Source organism: Eptesicus fuscus, chromosome 5 (genome assembly GCF_027574615.1).
Source record: "Eptesicus fuscus isolate TK198812 chromosome 5, DD_ASM_mEF_20220401, whole genome shotgun sequence".
Classification (NCBI taxonomy): Eukaryota; Metazoa; Chordata; class Mammalia; order Chiroptera; family Vespertilionidae; genus Eptesicus; species Eptesicus fuscus.
In genome coordinates, this window is record NC_072477.1 from 76,989,895 (window position 1) to 77,015,286 (window position 25,392).

Below are 25,392 nucleotides of genomic sequence, written 5' to 3' on the forward strand. Positions count from 1 at the left end.
GGCCGCGCAGCGGTGAGAGGGCGGAGGAGACGGCAGAGCGGGGAGCGCGCGGGTCCACGCAAATGCAGCAGGTGGGTTCGAGCAGAGTGGAGCCCCCCTTAGGCACGAGCTCTTCGCAGACCCCGCTCCCGGCTCCCCGCCCTCAGCTCTCTCTGCCCTCCGGGGCGGCCCTCGCCCCGTCCCCACCCGCCTCCGCCCCCGCCCGGCCGCTGGCCGCTGCTCACCTTTGCCCCTCTCCCCCGCTTTCCCCCCCACCCACCCCCCCAGCCACACTTCCCGGCCCGGCCCCCGGCCCCGCCGCCTCTGTAGTTCCGCGGCCGCGGCCCTGGGATCGCGCCTTCCCAAACCCCGAACCTGCCCCGCCCGCCCTCAGTCCCCGTCGGGAGGCCGGTCTTCCCGGAGGCACAGGTCTAGCTGCGGGGGCCGAACCCGGTTCCGCCTTGGGGCGCCTGGACCCCACTCCACCCGGCGTCCCTTCCGTTCCCTCCCGGGCTCCATGAAGCGCTACAAGAGGGGGTTGTGGTGGGTATCCGCGCAGGGCGCAAAGGGCGAGAACCGGGGGGCCCCGTAACCCGCCCCCTGCCTTCTCCCGGCCCCTCGGAAAGGAAAGTGACCGCGGGCACCCCGCGGCGCGTCCTCCGCCCCAGGGACGCTCAGCTCCCTCTTCCCTCCCTGCCGATCCTGCTCGGGCCGGCGGCCCGACGGGGGTCTGGGCGAGAGCCCCCAACCCTGGCAGCCCCGCCTCCGGCCCCGAGACGAGCGGCTGCAACTGTGAGGGGCTCCGGACCGCAAAGCCCGCGCGGAGGGAAGAGCGAACCGCGCGCGACCGGAGCCCGGGGAGGGGTCTCCCGGAAGGGCGTCTCCGGCCGCGGCTCTCCACTCCCCGCCCCCTGGGGGAGCGGTTGCGTCAGCTTGGAGATCCCAAATTAAGGAACGTGGACTCCGCCGGGCCGGATAGGTGTCGGGCAGGAGAGCCGCCGCCAGGAGGCAGCACTTAACAAAAAATGTTCGGGCTGAGGGTGCCCGGGAGGCCGGAGTCACCAAAGCACCTTTCCATCTGAAGACTCTTAGAAGCAGCGTGGACCCCACAATAGAGGGATTTGCTGGGCGAGTGCTAAAAAGGCATTTGGAAATGCTTCCACGTGTTTTAAGGCTAAAGGATGACTTATAAGTAATAGTTACCTTTTTTTGTATACCTTTTGGACAGTCTCGCTTCGCAGTTTTAAAGCCAACATTGCTCCTCTGCAGAGATTCACAGAGCCACCCTCCTTCAAGACCAGTCTGGGGAAAAGGCACACTGCTGAAGGGACTTCAAAGCTATCAGGCAAGAAAAAGTAGTGTAGCCCTAACCGGTTTGGCTCAGTGAATGGAGCGCCGGCCTGCGGACTGAAGGGTCCCGGGTTCGATTCCAGTCAAGGGCATGTACCTTGGTTGCGGACACATCCCCACAGGAGGTGTGCAGGAGGCAGCTGATCGATGTTTCTCTCTCATCGATGTTTCTAACTCTCTATCCCTCCCCCTCTCCCTTCCTCTCTGTAAAAAATCAATAAGATATATTTTTTTAAAAAAAAGAAAGAAAGAGAAGAAAGGAAAGAAGGAAGGAAGGAAGGAAGGAAGGAAGGAAGGAAGGAAGGAAGGAAGGAAAAAAGAGTGTAGCCCTAGTTGGTTTAGCTCAGTGGATAGAGCATCAGCTTGCGGACTGGAGGGTCCCGGGTTCCATTCCTGTCAAAGGCACATGCTGGGGTTATGGGCTTGGTCCCCAGTAGGGGACCTGTAGGAGGCAGCCAATCAATGATTCTCATCATTGATGTTTCTATCTCTCCCTTCCTTCCTCTCTGAAATCAATGAAAAGATATTTTTTTAAAAAGTGGTGTAGTCCGAGGTCATACTAATTTAGCAGGGACTTGACAGCCATGGGAAAAGAAAAGGAATATGTTACAATAAATTATGTAATAAAATAACCCTTTGCACTCGCTTGCTTTTTCTCGATTCCTTTATTCTAATGCTAACCGTGTGGAGTCACACTCGACATCCGAGTGCAAAAGGATAATATGCACAGCAATGTATTATGTGGGTTGGTGGTTTCTAGCCATCAATTCCCACACTTTTTTGTTTGTTTGTTAATCCTCATCCGAGGATATTTTTTCCATTGCTTTTTAGAGAGAGTGGAAGGGAGGGAAGGAGAGACAGACAGACACACACACACACACACACACACACACACACACATCCGTTGCCCCAGCCAGGGCAGGGATCAAGCCTGCAACCCAGGTACATGCCTTTGACCGGAAGTCAAACCCATGACCCTTCAGTGCTTGGGGCAACTCTTTAACCACTGAGAACACTGGTGAGGGCAATTTCCACACTTCTTGCTGAGTGTGACAGTGATTTGGTCTTGAGCTGTCCTAAGAAGGAAGATACGGAAGAAATGTGAAATAAGACATTTCCCCAACCTTAAAATTTGGTCACAAGCATGCAAAAAGGGGAAGAGTATGCAAAATGAGGTGGAATTGGCAACCCCCCGCCCCCATCAGCTTTACTTATGCTCTTTCTCCAACATCATCATTATTCATCACAATGGTTAAAAAAGCACCTAATTTGCTGGCCAATGTTAACTATCAGTACTAGTTCTCTCTCTCTCTCTCTCTCTCTCTCTCTCTCAAAATCCTCACTCATATTTCCTGCTATTTACAACCCATGGATTGTCACCCTGCCACATCAAAACAACCACGTCAAAGGCTGAACTTGTCTTCCTTCCCAAGACCTTTTCCCTTCTATATTTCCCAGTTTTCCTAGTCAAACTTCCTATCCTGCCCCCAGAGTTCTCCAGCTCTAGCTCCTTTATTCCCACAGCTATTCGGGTATTACATGTGTTCACTTCTGCATGTGGAATTCACAGTGTCCACCCACCCTATTTGTGCACTTTAATGCATATACCCTATTTTTTATTTTACAAATCAGTGGTGTCCCCTACTGTGTGAGCTACTAGAATAAAGGAATGTTGCTGGTTCGGTTCTACAAACATTATAAAGATACTAGAGGCCCAGTGCATGAAATTCGTGCATGGAGGTTGTGTCCCTCAGCCCAGCCTGCACCCTCTCCAATCTGGGACCCCTTGAGGGATGTCCGACTGCCCGTTTAGGCCCGATCTAGGTAGGATCGGGCCTAAATGGGCAGTTGGACATCCCTCTCTCAATACAGGACTGCTGGCTCCTAACTGCTCACCTGCCTGCCTTCCTGCCAGCCTGATCCCCCCTAACCTCTTCTGCCTGCCAGCCTGATCACCCCCTAACCACTCCCCTGCCAGCCTGATTGCCGCTAACTGCCCTCCCCTGCAGGCCTGGTCACCTCTAACTGCCCTCCCCTGCAGGCCTGGGTCCCCCCCAACTGCCCTTCCCTGCAGGCCTAGTTGCCCCCAACTTCCCTCCTCTGCCGGCCTGGTCACCCCTAACTACCCTCCCCTGCAGGCTTGATCGCCCCCAACTGCCCTCCCTTGCAGGCCTGGTCCCTCCCAACTGCTCTCCCCTGCTGGCCTGATCACCCACAACTGCCCTCCCTTGCAGACCTGGTCCCTCCCAACTGCCCTCCCCTGCTGGCCATCTTGTGGCAGCCATCTTGTGTCCATATGGGGGCAGGATCTTTGACCATATAGGGGCAGCCATCTTGTGTGTTAGAGTGATGGTCAATTTGCATATTACTCTTTTATTAGATAGGATAGAGGCCTGGTGCACAGGTGGAGGCCAGATGGTTTGCTCTGAAGGGTGTCCCGGATCAGGGTGGGGGTTCCCTTGGGGCATGGGGCAGCCTGGGTGAGGGGCCTGTGGTGGTTTGCAGGCTGGCCATGCCCCCCAGCAACCCAAGTGGAGGCCCTGGTATCTGGGATTTATTTATCTTCTATAATTGAAACTTTGTAGCCTTAAGCGGAGGCCAAGGCAGGCCAGGGCAGGCAGAAAGCTTGGCTTCCTCCATTGCCAGGGAAACCCAAGCCTCCTGATCTCTCCATGGCAACTTCTCCTGATCTCTCCATCTTGGTTGAGTTAATTTGCATACTCACTCCTGATTGGCTGGTGGGTGTGGCTGGTGGGTGTATCAGAGGTATGGTCAATTTGCATATTACCCTTTTATTAGATAGGATAGCATTGGTGGTAGTGCCAGCCTGTCACCTTTCTTGCCAATCGTGAATATTGACACTGAGGTTATTTTTCCAATGCTTGGCTTCTACTACTTGATTCCCCAACTATAAACTATGTAATGGGATTCCAGTGCTGTCTGCCTCAGTTGTCTATCTCAGAACCTGCCAAAGGCACGGGGAGCCCAGCTTGGGAAAGGTGTCACTCAGTGGTTATTGCAACTGTAAAACAATAAATCCACAGCCATATTTTGGTTCAATTTCCTGATCTCTGAAAACTACAAACAATCTGTATAAATGATCACTTCCTGGGCTGTCTTACCTACTTTACAGGTTTATTATGAAAGTTGTAGAAATCATTTATATACAAGTGTTTTTTGATAAGTGAAAATTGAGTGTATGCATGTAAGATAACAATGGTACTCTAGTGCCTTATTTCCCTTGCTTAATTTTTTGGGTCCATCTGGTGTTTTATAGCCAAGTTTCTTTTGTCCCCGTCCCTTCTGGTTCAGCCCTAGCCTATACTATTCTTATTGTTATCAAAATAGCTTCTTTTACTTCTTAAACTAGGATCCACCCTTCCCCTCTTTCAAAGCACAGTTCAGAGGCAACTCCTGTGGAAAAAGTTTCCAGTCTTGCAGAAGGAAATGATAATTTTTTAACAAAGAATTAACCAATGAATGCAGAAGTGGAACAAGAAATCAATGTTTTTTTCTCTCACCCCCCCCCCCTTCTCTCTAAAAAGATCAATTAAAAATTTTTAAATGTTTGCACAAATGTGATATATTAAACTTTTAAAAAATATATTTTCATTGATTTCAGAGAGGAAGGGAGAGGGAGAGAGAGATAGAAACATCAATGATGAGAGAGAATCATTGATCAGCTGCCTCCTGCATGCCCCCTACTGGGATCGAGCCCGCAACCTGGATGGAGCCCTTGACCAAAACCGAACCCGGGACCGTTCAGTCCACAGGCTGACGCTCTATCCACTGAGCCAAACCAGCTAGGGCTAAAGTTTTTTAAGTGAAGAAATTGAGGATGACTTAGCCAAGGCAAGTAAGTGATTAAAAAAGTGGAAAGAGTTACAGATCTGGATTTGCCACTTACTAGCACCTACCTCACAAGGTTGTTGCAATGTGTGCTGCTTGCTTTTATAAAAATTGAATCAGATCCTAGCTCGTTACTTCTTCCTCAAGAAAGCCTTGACAACCTACTCTACATCAAGTTTCCATTGATTTCACCAACATCACACACTTCCCTTCCCGGCACTTCTCAGAATTAATATTACAGTGATGTGTGATTGATTATTGTCTTCTCTCCATAGACTGGGAGCTCTAGCAGAATAATGATGTCTGTCTTGTCCTCCATAGAATCTCCTGCACTTAATACGGTGCTTGTCACAGACCTCTTCAACTTCGTTGCATAGCCCTGGCCTGTGTGGTTCCTCGGTTGGGCATAAGTGGGGTGCACCAAAAGGTCACCGGTTCAATCCTGTCAGGGCACATATGGTTGGGATGCATACAGGAGGCAGCCAATCATGTCTCTCTCTCCCTTCCTCTCTCTAAAAAATCAATAAAAGCATACTTTAAAAATTGTCTCTGTTGGATAAATGAGTGAAAACGGAAGCCCGCACTTTCTGATTCACTCTAGGTTTGACTCATAGGCTGGGAAAAATACGTTCCAGTGCTGAGGGACAGTATAAGGTAACGTGTATGTTACTCCACGGAGATAAGCTATAAATGTCAAAGAACCGCCGCAGGGAAGACGTAGAAACAGTTCAGAGGACACAACTTCCCCTGAGGAAGTATCCACCACTGAGGATGCACGCGATGATCGACCGGTCTGGCGCAAACTCCCAGCCGCAATCTCGCCCTTCTCTTCCGTACAGTGACCCAAGATGGCGGGGCCCGTGATTGAAAACCAGGTTCAAGATGGCGGCTTCCTACTTCCTCCCAAAGAGTAGCGCGTGGCCACTGAGGCCACGCCCACTTCCGGTCCCGCGCCCGCAGCATGGCCGCTTTAGGTATTCTGCTCTTCAGTAAGTGGGCTCGGGAGCCCGCGGGGGGAGCGGGGGTCTGGGACCCCTGGGCTGGCAGCACGGCCTCTCTCTCGCCTCTGCCGTTTTCCCTGCAGGTGCCCGGAGGCTGCACGGCAGCGCGGCGGCTCGGGCGGGTAGCCAGTGGAGACTCCAGTGAGTGTGGGTTTGGGGGAAGGGAGGAGGGGGGTCCCGAAGCTGTGCTGAGTCCTAACCGAACTGTTCTTCTCCACCCAGGCAGGGCATGGCTGCCAACCCCTCGGGCTACGGGCCCCTGACGGAGCTTCCAGACTGGTCTTACGCGGGTGAGCGCCCATCTGACCTGATGGTTTCACCCGGAGAGAACGCCCTGCAGAGAGCGGGGTGGGGATGGGGGTGGGGTAGAGGGTGTCGAGGTGGCGGTGTGTCTGAGTGAACTATGTATTGAACGTCATCGGGGGAAGAAGCCCTGTTGTTTACTTTGTGAATCAAACTAGGCCAATGGGAAATAAAGCTAGACGGGGTCTTTCGGGCTTGTGCAGGTAAGCAGAAACTGTTCTGACTTGGAGCGCCCCCGCCCCGCCATGCCAGGGGAGAGAGTGAAAGACTTTACTGTTTCTGAAAGGGTGGTGTGGTTCCTAGAAAGTTCTCTGTGCTGAGTGCATTATTGAGAATTTGGTACCAAATGCAGGGAGAGCTCCTGGAACGGCTGCCAACACGAGCGTCGCAGAGAGAGGAGTAGAAAAGTGAATAGTGAGGATGGTGTCCGCCCTTCAGAAAGGTCTCTTCCCTTTATTATTATTTTATATATATATATGATTTCAGAGATAGAAACATCAGTGATGAGAGAGAATAATTGATTGGCTGCCTCCTGCACACCCCCCACTGAGGACCGAGCCCAACCCGGGCATGTTCCCTGAAGACCAGGAATCCAACCTACCTGGAATCCAGCGTGACCTTCTGGTTCATAGGTCAATGCTCAACTACTGAACCACACAGGCCGGGCTCTTCCCTTCACTTAATAAACAAAACGCAAAGTAAAATAAAAATAAAATAATTATTAGCCCTAGGAGGGAGAACCTTCGAAAAGTTGAAACCACTCCTCGTGCCCGTATAGGACTCCAGTTTACAGATAGGAAAATTGAGGCCTAGAAATGTGAATTGCCTGTGATCACCCACTAGGTAAGAGCAAAGCCAGGACTAGAACAGGGCAGAGGCCAGGCCCCCTTCAACAGCACAGAGACCTGAGTATTAATACCCTATTGGATTTTACAGGAGTATGATTTTGCTTAAGGGGAGAGTTGCTGCCTGAGGAGGATGGTGAAGATTTTTTCTACTTGTCATTTACTAGGATCTTTTTTTTTTTTTTAATATATTTTATTGATTTTTTACAGAGAGGAAGGGAGAGGGATAGAGAGTTAGAAACATCGATCAGTTGCCTCCTGCACACTCCCTACTGGGGATGTGCCCGCAACCAAGGTACATGCCCTTGACCTTGAATCGAACCTGGGACCCTTGAGTCCGCAGGCTGACGCTCTATCCACTGAGCCAAACCGGCCAGGGCTACTAGGATCTTCTTGAAGTAGTATGGAATATTGGAAAGACTCTGGAATTGATTCTTTTTTGGTTGTTGTTAATCCTTACCTGAGCATATTTTTCCATTGATTTTTAGAGATAGTGGAAGGGAAAGGGAGAGACAGAGAGAGAGAAACATCTATGTAAGAGAGGTACATCGATTGGTTGCCTCCTGGACGTACCTGACCAGGGCTGGGGATTGAGCCTGCAACCAAGGTACGTTCCCTTGACCGGAATTGGAATCAGAATCAAACCCAGGACCCTTCAGTCTGCAGGGGCCGATGCTGTATCCACTGAGCCAAACTGGCTAGGGCTGGAATTGATTCTTAATCCAGGCTTCTCTACTTGCTAACTTTGTGGGTCTTGGTCAAGTTACTTAATTGTATCTCTCAGTTTCCACATCTGTAAAACATACCTATCTCATATGGTTCTTGTAAGGATAAAATGAAATGACCAATGTAAACACCTCGCATACACAACATTGGTTCCCTTTATTGATAAATAAATAATATCTCTTACCTGTCTTACCTTCAAACATTTGGGAGAGAGTTCACTCTGTTTCTTTGTTGAAAATGCCCTTATCAACTCCATTATAAGCCATTTGAGATAGTTTATAGCAAGTCTGCAGATATTTATGAAATTTTCATTATGTGCATATGTGCCTACACTACACTATATAGTGAAAGCTTAGCAATACAGTCCCTGATCCCAAGGAACTTAAAGTCTAGCTAGGAAAACAAAGCGTGGACATTTTAAAACTTAAATGATAACACTTCAGTGCTCTGCTCCTTTCCAAAACAATTTGAGATGGCTAAATAAAGTTAAAAACAATAGTACAATAAATGTCACAAGGCAAATAGATGAGTATTAAATGAATGATATACACTTCTTTTTTTTTCCTCTTTTTTATTGTGATGAGAAACATATACAATTTTCCTTTATAGAGTGGTCCCCCTGATATTTCAAGTACACCCCCCCCCCCCGGCCTGTACATAGCTATTACAATATTATTTTTTTCTCCCATTGACCTCTCCCCTGCCACTCCTACCCCCCAGCACATGCCCTCACCCGCCCTCCCTCCCCCAGTGTCTGTGTCCATTGGTAATACTTATATACATGCATACGAGTCCTTTGATTGATCTACCCCCACCTTCCCTCTGAGGTTTGACAGTCAGTTCAATGCTTCTCTGTCTCTGGATCTATTTTGGTTCATTAGTTTATGTTGTTCACTATATTCCACATTTGAGTGAGATCATGTGATATTTATCTTTCTCTGACTTGCTTATTTCGCTTAGCATAATGCTCTCCAGGTCCATCCATGCTCTTGCAAATGCTAAGAGTTCTTTCTTTTCTACAGCAGCATAGTATTCCATTGTGTAGATGTGCTACTGTTTTTTAATCTGTTTCTTTGTTGATGGGCACTTAGGCTGTTTCCAAATCTTAGCTATGGTAAATTGTGATATGCACTTCTTTCAGAAGAGAGTTTTAAGAGAAGGGTTTCTGGGACAGGTAGGGCTTGAGGTGGGCCTAAGGATGAGAATTTGGCTGGAAGGAAAGGCAAGAGGTGTTTGTTATGGAGTAGGTGGAATTTAACAAAGATTCAAGGTGTGTAGAACCGTGATCAGTTTGCTTGAGTGGGGGCTTTATGAAGAGAAAACAGGTGATTCAGCATTGCAAAGAACCTTGAATTCCAGGCTATTGAGGGGTGAGTGAGATACAATAGGAAAATGCCCAGGAGCTTATTCTTGGTGGTTCTGGCATACTTCACCCTTGAAGATGAGGAACATGTTTTAGGGAAATTTTACAGTGGGTGTGAAATGGAAGAGAAGCTAGAAACTGGTTTTTCCCTCATTTCTGCCTGCTTTCGCAAGGTGCTACAGGCCACATCTACAGGCCCTGCCTTTTCTCTCACTTCTATCTCCAGATGGCCGCCCTGCTCCTCCGATGAAAGGCCAGCTTCGAAGACAAGCCCAAAGAGAAAAATTTGCAGTGAGTTGCTAGAGCCCCATCCAGGGCAACCTGCATGTAATCTGAGGGACAGAGTTTAAATTGTAATTTGTCTTGAGCTGTGTTGACACCTAAGCTAACAGGTACCCCTCACACTGTTTTAACAGTCAAGGTTTTCACAGTACTGTGAGAAGGAAGGAATAGAGGGGGCACTCCCAGGACAGGAACCAGTAGTAGACATTCTGCCACACATTTCACTGTCTTCCCCCTGCTTCCCATCCCAGGACCTGGCCCCACCCCTTCCCCAGTCAGCAGTGTCATTTTCCAGCTGAAACCTCTGACTTTGATCTGTGAATGAAAGGATATATGGTGCAGAGCTCAAGCCCCAGATGTGATTCACACTGTTTTCCTGTCTGTTTCAGAGACGCGTTGTACTGCTGTCACAGGAAATGGATGCTGGATTACAGGCATGGCAGCTTAGGCAGCAGGAGAAGTTGCAGAAAGAAGAACAGAGGAAGAAAAATGCTCTTAAACGCAAAGGGGCTGCTCTGCAGAGCCCACTGCCACGTCAATAAAAAGCCACTCCTGTCTCTTCCCAGCCTGTTTTGTTGTCGTTGGACCCCAGGGAGAGCAGGTTGTAAGAGCACTGCCTGGAAGGGCTGGCTGCAGGCCCTCACCCCTGGCTCCCTTCCAGGTCAGGGGTGCATTGCTCTGGGATATTTACCCCCTCCTTTGCAGGTCTTAGGACTGGCCCAACTTTGAGCAGTTACTGCTCTGCAAACATGAAAAGGGGGCCGCAGTTTACTTGGTCTTAGCCACCATTCAATCCTTGAGAAACCTATACACAGCTCAGTCTGCATACAGTTACACATTTAATAAATATTCTTATGAAAAAGACTTTCCAGCTGAGGTCCATTTCTTGGCAAGCAACTGGTGTCAGTTTTCCTAAACCAGATACATGGCCCAAGAGGATACCAACACTGGGAAGGCTGACGTGGGAAGAACCAGACTTGGGTGTTGCATGTTTTAAAGATTTGGATCTTGAGGTTTCCCTGGTTCTGATTGAATCCTAGAAATTGATTGGAGAGAGGACTGTCCTGGCCCAAATTTATGTAGGGAGCCCTGGAGATAACCCCAAAAACAGTCATTGTGGATTAGGTATATCCCATATACCTCCTACAAACCTGTTAGCTGCCCCCCAAGGCCCAGGGAAACCTTTTTTTTTTTTTTTTTTTTTTTTTTTAATATATATATATTTTAGCCCTGGCCGGTTTGGCTCAGTGGATAGAGCGTCGGCCTGCGGACCGAAAGGTCCCAGGTTCGATTCCGGTCAAGGGCATGTACCTTGGTTGTGGGCACATCCCCAGTAGGGGGCGTGCAGGAGGCAGCTGATCGATGTTTCTCTCTCATCGATGTTTCTAACTCTCTATCCCTCTCCCTTCCTCTCTGTGAAAAATCAATAAAATATATTTTAAAAAAAAATATATATATATATATATATATATTATTGATTTTTTACAGAGAGGAAGAGAGGGATAGAGATTTAGAAACATCGATGAGAGAGAAACATCCATCAGCTGCCTCTTGCACACCTCCCTACTGGGGATGTGCCCGCAACCAAGGTACATGCCCTTGACCGGAATCGAACCTGAGACCCTTGAGTCCGCAGGCCGACGCTCTATCCACTGAGCCAAACCGGTTTTGGTGCAGGGAAACCTTTCATTTAATTTTTAGAGAGAGAAACGTCAATGGGCTGCCTCCTGTAGGATCAAGCCTGAAAACCAGGCATGTGCTCTGACGGGAATCAAACCCGGGACCACTTCTTGGTGCATGGGACAACTCAACCAACTGAGCCACACTGGCTGGGCAAAACTTTCATCTTATTGATCGTGGATTCTGTGTAGAAAAGACCTTTGCTCTCATTACAATACAGAACATGACTTTTCCCATTTTCATGTCACAAACTTGAGTTAGTTCCCGGATTTTTGGAGTTTCTTACCTGACCTACTTTCTGTCCAGCCTCCCAGTTATTCCTTCCCTTGCTTTCTTTCCCTCCCTTCTTCCCCCCAATACCTCCTTCCCTTCCCCTCTCTCTGACCAATGTAATTCTTGGGTCTTAGATTTCGCTGATGGTTGAGTTTTCTGTCTCCCACACTTTCCTGCTTCTTGTTCTGCCTTTCCAGATCTAGTTCTCAACCTCTTATCTGTCTCCCTTTCTCAGCTGTAGCCTGCCCTCCCCCTTCCCTGCATACCTCCACCTTTTGTTCTCAGAGACTAGTCTGTCCTTGAAGGAGATTTTACCCTTGAAGGAACTGCCTCCTTTCCCAGGGTACGGAATTAAACCCTGAAGTTCCAACTTCCAATCTCTCTTCTAACAATTGCACCAAACTTGACTTGCCTTTTCCCAGATTCCATGGCCTTGCACCCCTTTCCTCCCCAACCAGTTCTAATTTAAGGATCAGCCAGATTGCAAATGGCATGATAAAGAGAGCACATTGGTTTTTCTACAAGTATGGGACCCCCTGCCCCGCCCCCATTCAGTGTGGTTGTGGGGTTTGTTGATGGGTAGTTGGGTTTTGATATTTTTTTTTTGTTTGTTGGTTGGTTGGTTGTTTTTTTATTGATTTCAGAGAGGAAGGTAGAGAGAGAAACATCGATTGGCTGCCTCCTGCACGCCCCACCTCTGAGGATTGAGCTCGCAACCCTGGCACGTGCCCTTGGCCAGAATCAAACCAGGACCCTTCAGTCCACAGGCCGATGCTCTATCCACTGAGGCAAACTGGCTAGGGCTGATATTGTTTTTGTTTGTTTGTTTGCAACAGGGACAGAGGTGGTTGTCAAGAATAAGAGACAAAGATTCAATTTGGTTTAATCACAGGTCCCAACAGACAATCCCCTAACCCAGGTCTCAGGACATGGAAGACCCCCCCACCACATCCCAGACTCGGAACTTGTTTGCCCAGCCACTGAGCCTCCCAGTACTTCCACCCTGAGGTGAGGCAAACGCTGAACACCAGAGGAATCCAGCCATCCAAAACATGCCTAGGGGGAGAAAGTCTCCCACATCCCGTGCCCTGAGGACCCCCGCCCCCACCCACCGCCACACACACACAGTTCCTTGCTCTCGGCTGTGGCCTCAACCCCTGGAGATGGCAGCCTTTACCACAGAAAGTCAACTTAGGTTTGGTTTTTCCTTTTTTTGGTTTTTTTTTTTACCGGGCTCTTGGCTGTAATTGGATTCAGGCTGAAAGAACCACGTCCGCACCGGGAAAGGAGGGCATTGGGGCGTGGGCGGGAGGAGAGGCTGTGGGATAAAGGGAGGGACCAGAGCCGAGAGCAAGAGAGGGCTCGCCATCTAGTCCGCCGACTAAGCAGAAGAAAGATCAGAAAACGGAGGAGAGGCGACGAGCCTGCAGGCGCTCCCGGGAACCACTGCCTCTCCTCCGAGCGGACAGCCCTCGAAGAACCCGAACCCGGGGCCTCCCGAAGACAAAGGCGTCCGAGGGAGTGGCGGCGCGACCCCCAGGCTTGGGCCCCGCCGCGGAGCCGCACGCCGGTCTGCCCGGACGGCCACGGACCATGTCTCCCGCCGCGCGGCCCGCCCGCAGCCCGCTGCTCCCTCTGCTCGCGCTCGCCGCCGCGCTCGCCTCCCTCAGTTCGGCCCAAAGCAGCTTCAGCCCCGAAGTAAGTGAGCTCCTCCGGCCCTGCCCGGGGCCGCGCGGCCGCGGAGGCGAGCCCGGGGCTCCCCAGGGGACAGCCCCCTTCGGAGAGGAGGGCTCTCGAGGTCTCGTTGGCTCCGGCCTGCAGGACCCCCTCCTTTTCCGTCCCCTCCTCATCCCCAAACTTCCCAGGCGATCCAACTTTTGCCTCCTCCCCCCACCCCGCCGCCGCCGTCTTCCCCACTCCTTTCCTCGGAAGAAGTTTGCAGCCAGCCCCTCTCCCCACCTCCCCGGCCCCCGCTCTGCGCCCTGCGCCCTGCGCGCCGCCCTGGAGCCAGTGGGGAGCCTGAGAACTGTTTGGACTCCTCAGACCCCGCGCTGCCTCGGTCTCTGGTCCTGTGCGAGGGCTCGCCGTTTCCTCCACTTCCCTGCTGGCCGGCGCCGGGGAGGCCCGGAGGGCTCGGGCGGACAGCCGCCCCGGCCCCCCACGCTGCGGCCGCTGCCCGCTGCCCGCTCCCCGCTGGCTCCCCTCCACCCGCGCATCAGCGCCCAGGTGGGGCCGCGGGTGGACGGCGGGGCGGCCCCGGCGCCCGAGCGGATCTCTGGGTCCCGGCCCCCGAGCCCTGGCGTCGAGGGTCCCGGCGCTGGCGCCCTGGCCGGCCTTCTGTCCGCACAAAGCTCTCCTTGTGCGCGGGGGCTCGCCGGGGCCGCCGCCTCCTCCCCTGCCCCCCGCCCCTCCGCGCCTTTAGGCCTTTTTTTTGTTGTTGTTCATTGTTTTTCTGTGTTAATTGCCTGGAGACTGGGGACGTTGCACAGGGGGAGTGGAGAGAGGGCCTGGCCCCGGGCGCCCACACAGGTCTTGACTGACTCCGGTGCCCCCACCCCCCACCACCCATTCGCCGACGTTGGCCCACCCGGCCTGGAGGAAGTCGCGTGGGAGTTGTCTGAGGAGGTTTTTCCTCTCTGTCCCTTTTATTTTGGGGTGAAGGTGGGAGACGGATTTGATCAGCTTCTTATTTTGGGACATCCCAACCCACTCAGCCCTGCTTGGGTGCCTGGGTGCGGTCTGCAGGGGCTGGGAAGTGCCCCGAGAAGGGGGAGGGGATCTGGACTTGGCTTCCTCCAACCCCGACGGCGCCCTGGTTCCATCCCCAGAGGAAACATCTCCCCCAGAAAGAACACACTCTGTCCTGAAGGGATCTGAGGCTGAAAGGAAAAGGTGGCCCTAGGAATGGGGGTGACCAGGAAGTGTGAAAATCTGCCCTGTGGCCAATCCTGGCACTAGCCAGGAGGAGGAGGCATCCTCTTTCCAGGCATGAAGTGTGCATCTGAGGCCTGAAAGGAGAGCTCTCAACAATAGGAGCCTGGGCATCTGGGGGCAGCCCACTGCCATCATCGCCTGCCCTGCCTTCTCCCTTCCCCTGCCCCATTGGGCCCCCTACCGGAGGGGCAGCAGCCCTGTCTCTGCTTTAAGTGGGTCATGGGCAGTCCCAGTGTCAGAACCACCATTTGCTTCTGGGCTGTGGAGGAGTGGGAGGCCGAGGGAGGGAGGAGCAGGCCCAGAGGCTCCCATCCAGAGCCTGCTGGAGAGCCAGCGATTGCCGCCCCCCACCTCCCCCCCCCCCATACACCCTAAACCCCTAGGCTGAAGGTGGGATGGGTTCCCTTGACTTTCCCTTAGGGCAGCAGTTTTCAGCTGGCCTGCAGCATGCTGAGGCTCACTGTTGTGCCGCAAGAATTTTAAAACTCGTGCAATACCTGACTGTTTAGTCAGGGCCATTGACCTCTTTTCCCTTTGATTGTCAAATAAAAACAATGACAACAGCCAACACAACAATAGCCGTCCAGTGTGAATGTACCAAATTTTACCTATTGGTCAGATCCGCAAAAAATATAATGTATTTTGTGGTGTGCCACAGAATTTTAATAATCCTTTTATGTGTATCATGAGATGGGAAAGGTTGAAAATCGCTGCCCTAGGGGAATACCTTCCACCAGTCAGTTTTCAAGACAAAGCCAACCAACAGAGTTCTTCGACCCAACATAGTTGCTCCCTCTCCAGGCCAAGCTGGGGTGGCCCGGGCCTCGGGCAGCCGGGTTCCTCCCCCCAGGCCTCCGTAGTCCTGCACCAGCTTCAGAACAGCCCTCTCCTCCCTGTCTGGCACTCAGCCCTTCCCCCACCCAGCCGCAGACACAGGAGTCCTCTCTTCTGTGGTTCCAATCCCAGTCTCTGTGGTTCTTGCTTTGCTCAGAGCTGGCCCCTGTGAGGGAAGAAAGCCTGGGCATGGAGGAGTGGGGCAGGGGCACCTCCTTGCCAGGCCTTTCAGTTCCCTTGACGCCAGGGATGGCCCTTTTTTGACTAAGTCTCTACTTTTAACTATTGGGTGTGGGGTGGAGGTTGTGGGCGTCGATGTTTTCATCTGCCTACCTTCCTGAAAGACTCATCAGGGAGAGGGATTTATCCCAGAGCTCTTGGCTGTGGATTCTCCCCACCTGTCTGGCACCCACCCTTCCGTCAGCCTGTCCTAGAATTCCCCTCAGGTTGGCTTCCTGGGGGTTGAGGAGGCCTGACCTCAGTCCTCCTGACTTCCAGTTCCGCTTAGATCACAAAACTGAACTCCTCCCCAGGTCATAAGCCTGGGGTGTCTAGCCTGCAGGTGAGACTAGGGGCACAGAGAGTTTCCTGCAGACTCAGGCTTATGCCACAGCAGGCTTCCTGCAGGCACTAGCTGAGGCATTAGCCAGCACAGGTCAAGGCAAGCATTCATCTGTTGGAGAGCGGCCCGCGCCTGCAGCACCCTTCTCTGCTCCCCTCTGGTGTACCAGGGGTTAAACTCCACTCCTCCTTCTACCCTTGAGGTGGGGCCCTCAGAGCAGGTGGTGCTAGGGTGACTCTGGCCAGGCCTGTTGGCTGGGGAAAGGCTGGGTTGTTTACATGTCAGGCCCTACCTCCATCATCCTTGGGGGATCACTTCCCAAAACCATGTTGCAATTCTCTTTTTTTTTTTTTTTTTTAATTATTTTTTTTTTATTGGTTTCAGAGAGGCAGGGAGAGGGAGAGAGATAAGAAACATCAATGATGCCTCCTGCACGCCTCCTACTGGGGATCGAGCCTGCAACCTGGGCGTGTGCCCTGACCTGGAATTGAACCATGACCTCCTGGTTCATAGGTCAGTGCTCAACCACTGAGCCACACCAGCCGGGCCCATTATTGCAATTCTTGCCCCTGCAGGCTCGGGTCCCCAATCAGCTGCTCCCGAACCACCTCTAGCCCCTATGCAAGAGTGCTGTTTCATCAGCGGGGCGTGTGCCTAGAGATGAAGGGCCACATGGAGATTTACCCTCATAACCTAGGGTGGAGGGCACAGCACCTAACACCAGTAGCCTCAAGCTCCCAACCCAGGCAACGTGCATCCCCTCTGGACCGCTTAGGAAAGCAACACTGGATCAGGGACCAGCTGTCGGGGTAGCATCTCCCTGTAGGAAAATCCAAGTATTTTCATATCCCATATGTAATTTGGCTCGTTTTACTTTGCAGGCTTTAGGAAAATATTCCATTGCTCTTACAATAAAGGCTGATTTTTTTTTTTTTCCAGTGAGGTTTTACAGGTTTTGTTTTGTTAATCTTCACCCAAGGATATTTTTCCATTATTATTATTATTTTTTTTTTAGAGAGAGTGGAAGGGAGTGGGAGAGACAGAGAGAAACATCCATGTGAGAGAGACACATTGATTGGTTGCCTCCCAAATGTGGGGACCAGGGATTAGGGCCTGGGATCAAGCCTGCAACTGAGGTACCGAGGTATGTCCCCTTGACCAGAATCGGAATCGAACCCAGGACACTTCAGTCCGAGGTGACGCTCTAGCCACTGGGTAGAACCAGCGAGGGCTGTCCTTTCAATCAAACACCAAAATCTAACTTTCCTTTAAGGCACAGGGGTGAGGGTTGTAAAGGCCTGTGAATTCATTTGGTCTGGCCCCGCCAGGGCATTAGGGGTGAGTTAATTAAATGTTTGGCCAGATATAGCAGGCTAATTTTTAAGTTGGTAATTTTGTATGGCCCGAGAATGTTATAAATATTCAAATGGCCCTTGGCAGCAAAAATGTTCCCCACCCCTGCTTTTATATGTCAGCGTTTATATTATGAACCATTTACCACATACCTGAAATAAAATACAGTCACCAAGAATCCACCTCACTCCCATCTCCCACTCCCTCTACGTGATCCTTAAATGGACAGTGCAGGTCCCAAGCCCTAGGTCAGATGCCGTTTGGATGGAAACAGGGGCAGGGTCCTGGCTCTGGCTGCATCGCACTTCTCACCACTTGCAGAGGCCCCAGCTTCCCCTATCAGCAACCAGCCTCAGCCCTAGCTCTTTTTCTGCCCTCCTTTCTTTAAAAAATCTCAGCTATCAGAGGCCTGGAGGCTTGGCATCCCCCTCCCATGAGGGCCTCCTGCCAGGCTCAAGAGTGGAGCCCCTCAGCCTCTCCCCTCTCTACCCTGAGAAGACATCTGAGGACTCAGTTAAACTCAGTTCCCATGAAGACAGCTGTAGCCAAAGTCCAGAGCTGAGGCCTACAGCTCCAAGAGGACAAGGCATACTGGGGCCGGGGCCAGAATTCAGGTCCAGCCCTGGAGTTCCTCCAGACCCACTGCCAGAGCCAGGCTGAAGGCTCATTGCCCTTTCCTCAGCAAGTGAGAGTGCATGCCAGGTAACGTGAGGAGGCGGAGGCTTCCCTCGGGCCAGGTGGGGATGCTCTAAGCCACATCCCTTTCCCTACAGGCCTGGCTGCAGCAATATGGCTACCTGCCCCCTGGGGACCTGCGGACCCACACACAGCGCTTACCTCAGTCACTCTCAGCTGCCATCGCTGCCATGCAGAGGTTCTACGGTCTGCGAGTGACAGGCAAAGTTGATACAGACACCATGAAGTAAGTGCTAGACCCTGGCAGGGATTCTGCCCAGCACACACTGACAAAACACTGAGCACCATAGAAGTTGCTACCTGAATGCCTGACTCGTGCCCCTTTACCTCATCGCCACATGCTGATCCTGAGCCTTTTTATTTTTATTTTTTATTTTTTTAAAATATATATTTTATTGATTTTTTACAGAGAGAAAGGGAGAGAGATAGAGAGAGAGACATCAATCAGCTGCCTCCTGCACACCCCCTACTGGGCATGTGCCTGCAACCAAGGTACATGCCCTTGACCGGAATCGAACCTGGGACCTTTCAGTCTGCAGGCTGACGCTCTATCCACTGAGCCAAACCGGTTTCGGCCTGAGCCTTTTTATTTACCCTAACCTTCCTCACACTGACCCTGGGGCCAGATACTCCCCCTGTCCTCCAAAGACCTTTCTCTTTCATACACTATACTGACCCGTCTTCACACTTCAACTACCCCAGGGCCATGAAGCGCCCCCGCTGTGGTGTTCCAGACAAGTTTGGGGCTGAGATCAAGGCCAACGTTCGAAGGAAGCGCTATGCCATCCAGGGCCCCAAGTGGCCGCATAACGAGATTACTTTCTGGTGAGTCTATCCGGCAAGTGGCCTTACTCACACCAGGTTACCCTTCCCTATCAGTTGTGCTTACAGAGACTCAGAGGCATCTTGCCATACTCACCTCTTCCTGGGATGCATCCTTGGGAGTGGGGAGGGAAATGCTGTAACCCTGAGAGAGGTACAGCCTGTAAGGGAGAAGGGGTACACCCCAGGGCCACAAAGCCAAAGCCTGAGGGTCCCTGAGCTCTCAGTACTTCAGGCAAAGGCATCTTGAGGTGGCAAAGGTGGCTGAGCAGTTCAGTCAGACTTGGGAGAGTACAGGGAAGGAGAATGTTGTCCCTTGTAATCCTAACATACTCTAATCCTCTCCCCACGTGGCTGGACCTCAGCATCCAGAATTACACCCCCAAAGTAGGCGAGTATCGCACATATGAGGCCATCCGCAAGGCATTCCGCGTGTGGGAGAGTCACACACCGCTGCGTTTCCGAGAGATACCCTATTCCTACATTGAGAATGGCCATGAGCATGCCGACATCATGATCATGTTTGCTGAGGGCTTCCATGGCGACAGCACACCCTTTGATGGCGAGGGTGGCTTCCTGGCACACGCCTACTTCCCAGGCCCCAACATCGGAGGCGACACCCACTTTGACTCTGCTGAGCCCTGGACTGTGGAAAATCAGGATCTGAATGGTGAGCCCTGGGACTCAATGATCATTTGTACAGGGTTCTCCTACCTCCTCCCAAAACCTCATATCCCCAAATCTCAGGGCCACAAGGGACCGCAAAGATCTCCAGGTCTGACTTCCAACAAAAGCAGGAATCCAGTTTTTTGTGTTTTTTTAAATGTATTTTATTGATTTTTTACAGAGAGGAAGGGAGAGGGATAGAGAGTTAGAAACATCGATGAGAGAGAAACATCGATCAGCTGTCTCCTGCACACCCCCTACTGGGGATGTGCCCACAACCAAGGTATATGCCCTTGACCGGAATCGAACCTGGGACCCTTCAGTCCGCAGGCCGACGCTCTATCCACTGAGCCAAACTGGTTAAGGCAGAAATCCAGTTTTAACCTATTTATATGTGGTTCCTTCTCTCACCCAATAATTGACTTCTCAGTCAAAGACTTCAAAGTCTCCCCATCACCCACTTATCCAGACAAATGTCACCCTGGGAGAAAAAGGCCCAGAGAGAGCCCTCAGCTTCCCTTAACACAAGTCTCCTGGGCTTGGGCTCTAGTCCCCAGAGCACGCTCACCTCCTCCCGGAAGAGCATGGTGGTTTGGTGGCTTTTTTGAGTGGAAAACAGCAGGCAGGCTGGGGGTGAAACTAAAGCCTCTGATGGGAAAGCTGGGAGCCTGAGGGAAGGGACCCAGGCTGCCGTCATAATCTCTCTCCTCCCTCCAGGGAATGACATCTTTCTGGTGGCCGTGCATGAGCTGGGCCATGCCCTGGGCCTCGAGCATTCCAGTGACCCCTCGGCCATCATGGCACCCTTTTACCAGTGGATGGACACAGAGAACTTTGTGCTGCCTGATGACGACCGCCGGGGCATCCAGCAACTTTATGGCAAGTAATCTATGCCCGCACCTGCTCCCTTCTCTCTGCTCCTTGTCTGTGTGTTCTTGGCCTTCGTATTTCTTCCCACCTCCCCACAGCCCCCTCCTGACTCTGCCTCTGTCTGCTCCCACTTTTCAGTCCACCTCTTCTGTTCTTTCTTAGCGGATTGCCTCAGCCTCTCTACCCTTTCCGAGGGTGTCGTCTGCCCATATGCCTGTCCTTTCCTCTCCCTCTGCCACCAAGTCTGAAGTGCTCCCTTGTTCTCTGCCCCAGGGAGTAAGTCAGCCCCCACCAAGATGCCCCCTCAACCCAGGACCACCTCCAGGCCCTCTTTCCCTGATAAGCCCAAAAACCCCACCTATGGGCCCAACATCTGTGACGGGAACTTTGACACTGTGGCTGTGCTTCGCGGGGAGATGTTTGTCTTCAAGGTGAGAGGAAGAAGTGGGCTGGTTTGGAGGACAAAAGGGCTCCGTGACCGGGAGGCAGGGTGGAAACAGCAGCATGAGGACTAAAAACTAAATCGGAGGCAGTGCGGGAGCTTTGGGAACTGAATCAGAGGACTGAGTGACAAGACATAATGAACTCTTACGTCGACTGCCTCCCAGGAGCGCTGGTTCTGGCGGGTGAGAAATAACCAAGTGATGGATGGGTACCCAATGCCCATCGGCCAGTTCTGGCGGGGCCTGCCGGCATCCATCAACACTGCCTACGAGAGGAAGGATGGCAAATTTGTCTTCTTCAAAGGTAACCAGGCCTTAGTCTTTGGGTGTGGGGAGTCTCCCTGGATGAGCAGATTCCACTTGACTCCTCCATAGACCCTAGAACCCAAGTGGAACCCCCATCCTGCCCTTCTGTCTCCCCAGGAGATAGGCACTGGGTGTTTGACGAAGCTTCCCTGGAGCCTGGCTACCCCAAGCACATTAAGGAGCTGGGCCGAGGACTGCCTACTGACAGGATTGACGCCGCCATCTTTTGGGTACCCAATGGAAAGACCTACTTCTTCCGGGGAAACAAGTAAGACCTTAACCCCTTGACCTCAGGCCTGGCTCCTCAGCTACCAGATTCCCTCAATTCTGGAGAAAGACCCACTTTATGCCTGGGTGGTTTCCCGGGAGAAGGAGTTGGCTGAGCCTCTGTTGTTGCCTAGCAATGAGCAGCCTCCATTGGGTGCTGAGTGAGTGGGATGTGACCGGGTCACCATTTCAGACCTGGTCATTTGACGCCTCCTGCCCCGGCCCCATGCCTCCGCTCCAGCAGCCTAGCACTGTCATTAAGGGCTGCTGGTGGCTCCTCGCAGCCTGGGCCCTCCCTCCCACCCCCACCTTCCGCTGCTTTCAGCTGCAGGCCCTCATTACTCAAAACCCCCGTCCACAGCCACCCTCACCTTACTGGTGAATTCAGTCCCGGGTCCTGCCACCCTCTGAGGAAGTGCCCAGTGTCCAACCACTTCCTTCCTCTCCTCTCCACCAGGTACTACCGTTTCAACGAGGAGCTCAGGGCAGTGGAGAACGACTACCCCCAAAACATCAAGATCTGGGAAGGAATTCCCGAGTCTCCCAGAGGGTCGTTCATGGGCAGTGATGAAGGTGAGAAGGGCATGGGAAGTGTCTGTGAGGGGAGGGTCGCAGCAGCGAGTTAAGAGAGAGGAAGGAGAAAGGTGGAGAGTATGGTGGGGAACTAATGACAATGATAACGACGGTGGAGCCTTTGCCATGGGCCAGTCACCGGGCTCGTGCTTTCCACGTGTCAGACCCCGTAGCCCCCACCACTCCTCCAGCCTGGTACTAGAATCACCCCGTTCACAGCTGAGGAAACTGCTGTTAGGAGAGGTCGGGAGGTTAACTCGGCCAGCCCACACACTGACAGGTTTCCTTTCCGCTCTTCTCTCCGGGTCTCCTGGGTGCCGCCCCACCTGTGTCGTCTTTGCCACCTTCTCGCCGCCCCCTGCAGTCTTCACGTACTTCTACAAGGGCAACAGGTACTGGAAATTCAACAACCAGAAGCTGAAAGTAGAGCCGGGCTACCCCAAGTCAGCCCTGCGGGACTGGATGGGCTGCCCTTCGGAGGGCCGGCCAGATGCGGGGACTGAGGAGGACACGGAGGTGATCATCATCGAGGTGGACGAGGAAGGCAGCGGGGCGGTGAGCGCGGCCGCCGTGGTGCTGCCTGTGCTGCTGCTGCTGCTGGTGCTGGCGGTGGGCCTCGCAGTCTTCTTCTTCAGGCGCCACGGGACCCCCAAGCGGCTGCTCTATTGCCAGCGGTCCCTGCTGGACAAGGTCTGACCCCCATCGCTGCCCGCCCACTCCTACCACGTGGACTTTGCCTCTGAAGGCCAGTGGCAGCAGATGGTGGTGGGTGGGCTGCTCCCACCCGATCCAAGCTCTCTCCCCACCCTGCCTCCCTTCTCTGTTCCGTGACTGGCCCCTCCCACCTCAACCCTGGCATTGCTTCTCCCCTCGATGGGTCCCCTGGGGGCTGAACAGGGGCCACCCCTTCCAGCCCCTGCCCCTCAAGGGCCCCTGTAGCTTGGCGTATGTCCAGCCCCATCTGAATGTCTTGGCTCTGCACTTGAAGGCAGGACCCTCAGACCTCACTGGTAAAGGTCAAACGGGGTCATCTGCTCCTTTCCATTCCCTGACATACCTTTAACCTCTGAACTCTGACCTCAGGAGGCTCTGGGCACTCCAGCCCCGGCAGGCCCCCAGGTGTACCCAATTGGCAGCCTCCCACCGCTCTTTCTGGCTAAGGGGAATCTAACCTTTTGTGGGGGGAGACCCTGCGAGAGGGTGAGGAGGTGGGGGCTGCATAAGACCACCCTAAGACCTAGGGAGGAAAGTTCAGAGAGGATCAGTCTTCTACACAAAGCTCTGCCTCTCCCCCTCATACTGCTCCCCAAGACCTTCATGGAAGGAGCCTGAGCCATTAAGGAGTTAACTGAGGCTGCAGAAACCCCTGACAGCCCTTCTCTCCCAAATGTTAGCCTTGGATGGGGATGTCAAGGTTGGAAGAGCTGAGGCCAGGGAGTGCAGTTACTGGGGTGAGCCTCTGTAGGAAGAGACTCAGTCCGGAGCCATGGGGGTGAGCCTCAAGGCCACAGAGAAAGAACCTTGCTTAAATGCAGGCAGCTGGGGCAGGTGCCAGGGGCCGAGCAGTCAGAGGGGATAGGATGGGACCAAAAGGAGGTTCAGCAGGAGTGGACAGCTGGAGGTTGAGCGCTGGAGGTTGAGCAGGCCAGGCCATTAGGGATGCACAGGGTGGACTGGTACCTGGGGGAAGGCACATTTTCCTGGAGCTAGAGGAAGAGCCCCAGAAAGGCACACCTGCTCCGCTTCGTGCCTTCCCTCTGACCAGAGAGCATAGAGGGAAAGGGGAAGGAGCCCAGGAGAAGGAGCAAAGATGGCACGTCTGGGGACTGGCAGCTGGCCCTTAATGAGAGTAGCTACCTAGTTAGAGAGCAGAGAGCTCCCAGCAGCAGGCAGCACCGAGTCAGCAAGCCTCAGAGAGGGCACGTGCCTGAGCATTTCTTGTTTCTTGGTCAGGTTACCTCCTCACTTCCTGGTGCCCCCACCCCTCAGCCCATCCTTTCTGTGTCCTGCCCTCCCCTCATCCCCCCCCCCCCCCAAGCCCATCCATTTGAAGTCTCCTTCAGCCACCTCAGGTGGTCATGGTACTGGGGACTTGGGAAAGTGAGAGACCCTTCCGGGAGTGAAAAGAGAGGGATGTCAGGGGTCGGGGGGTTGGGGGGAAATGGGATGAACGGTGCTGGCAGTTCGGCTAAATTTGTCTTGTTTGGGGTTTTTGTTTTGTTTAATGTATATTTTTATTATAATTATTATATATGAATTTCCTTCAAATCGTTCCTTTTTGTTAACAAGGGGCAGGGGGAGGGATGAGGGTGGGAGGGCAGAGGCATTGACCCCAGGAACCTGCAGGGCGGGGCTGGGTCAGTGCCCTTTAAGGATATTTTTTACCTTGTTCAACCTTTCCACAAAAAATAAATGGTGTTTCACATTCCTTGTGTGGCTTCAGTTCTCTCATAGGGTGAACAGGATGTCAGGGGTGGGGAGGTTGGGGGAAAATGGGATGAATGGTGCTGGCAGTTCGGCTAAATTTGTCTTGTTTGGGGTTATTGTTTTATTTAATGTATATTTTTATTATAATTATTATATATTAATTCCCTTCAAATCGTTCCTTTGATGTGGCTATGAGAATAAGAGAAAAGGGGAGTCCTAACCAGTTTGGTTCAGTTAGAGCGTTGGCCCATAGACTGAAGGGTCCCAGGTTCGATACCAGTCTAGGGCACATACCTCAGTTGCAGGCTCGATCCCCGGCCCAGTCCGGGTTCATGCTGGAAGCAACCAAATGATGTATCTCTGTCACATCAATGTTTCTGTCTCTTCCCCCCCCCCCCCTCCCCCATCCCTTTCACACTCTCTAAAAATCAATGGACTCTTCCTGAGTGAGTTTTGGAAGATTGCATTTTTCTAGGAATATGTCCATTTCATTAAGGTTGTCCAATTAGTTGGAATAGAGTTCTTTATAGTATTTTTTATGATCCCTTGTATTTATGATCCCTTGTGGGGTCAGTTGTTACTTCACCTCTTTCATTTCTGATTTTGTTTATTTGGGTCCTCTATGTTTCTTGGTGAGTCTGGCTGGAGGTTCATAAATCTTGTTTATGAAATGGACATGTTCCTAAAAAAATACAATCTTCTAAAACTGAATCAGGAAGAATCAGAAAACCTGAATAAGCCAATAACTACTTATGAAATTGAAGCAGTAATAAAAATTTTTTTAAAACTTCTAGCAAACAAAAGCCCTGGTCCGGACAGCTTCACAGGGAGTTTACCAAACATTCAAAGACAAACTAACACCTATACTCAGACTATTCCAAAAAAAATTCAAGAGGAAGGAACACTTCCATGCTCTTTCTAAGAGGCCAGCATTATCCTAATTCCAAAACCAGATAAAGAGACTACAAAGAAAGAATTACAGGCAATA

At 52.1% G+C, this 25,392-nt stretch overlaps 2 protein-coding genes across 4 annotated transcripts; both read left to right on the top strand.

Moving 5' to 3' along the window:
- MRPL52 (mitochondrial ribosomal protein L52) lies at window positions 1-10,263 on the top strand. Of its 2 annotated transcripts, none has more exons than XM_054716435.1 (6): window positions 1-71; window positions 6,018-6,167; window positions 6,260-6,320; window positions 6,402-6,469; window positions 9,643-9,707; window positions 10,088-10,263. In XM_054716435.1, exons 2-6 carry the CDS (start codon window positions 6,140-6,142, stop codon window positions 10,238-10,240), a joined length of 375 nt encoding a protein of 124 aa, XP_054572410.1. In that variant the 5' UTR covers window positions 1-71; window positions 6,018-6,139; the 3' UTR covers window positions 10,241-10,263. The 2 variants fall into 2 exon arrangements, with proteins under 2 accessions (XP_054572410.1, XP_054572411.1); XM_054716436.1 differs by having other exon boundaries at window positions 6,263-6,320.
- A 2,732-nt stretch (window positions 10,264-12,995) lies between these two features.
- On the top strand, window positions 12,996-24,402 carry MMP14 (matrix metallopeptidase 14). Of its 2 annotated transcripts, none has more exons than XM_054716438.1 (10): window positions 12,996-13,349; window positions 18,108-18,256; window positions 18,733-18,855; window positions 19,218-19,522; window positions 20,236-20,401; window positions 20,639-20,819; window positions 20,997-21,135; window positions 21,255-21,405; window positions 21,862-21,977; window positions 22,342-24,402. In XM_054716438.1, exons 1-10 carry the CDS (start codon window positions 13,245-13,247, stop codon window positions 22,671-22,673), a joined length of 1,767 nt encoding a protein of 588 aa, XP_054572413.1. In that variant the 5' UTR covers window positions 12,996-13,244; the 3' UTR covers window positions 22,674-24,402. The 2 variants fall into 2 exon arrangements, with proteins under 2 accessions (XP_054572413.1, XP_054572412.1); XM_054716437.1 differs by having other exon boundaries at window positions 20,666-20,819.
- The last annotated feature ends 990 nt before the right edge of the window (window positions 24,403-25,392 follow it).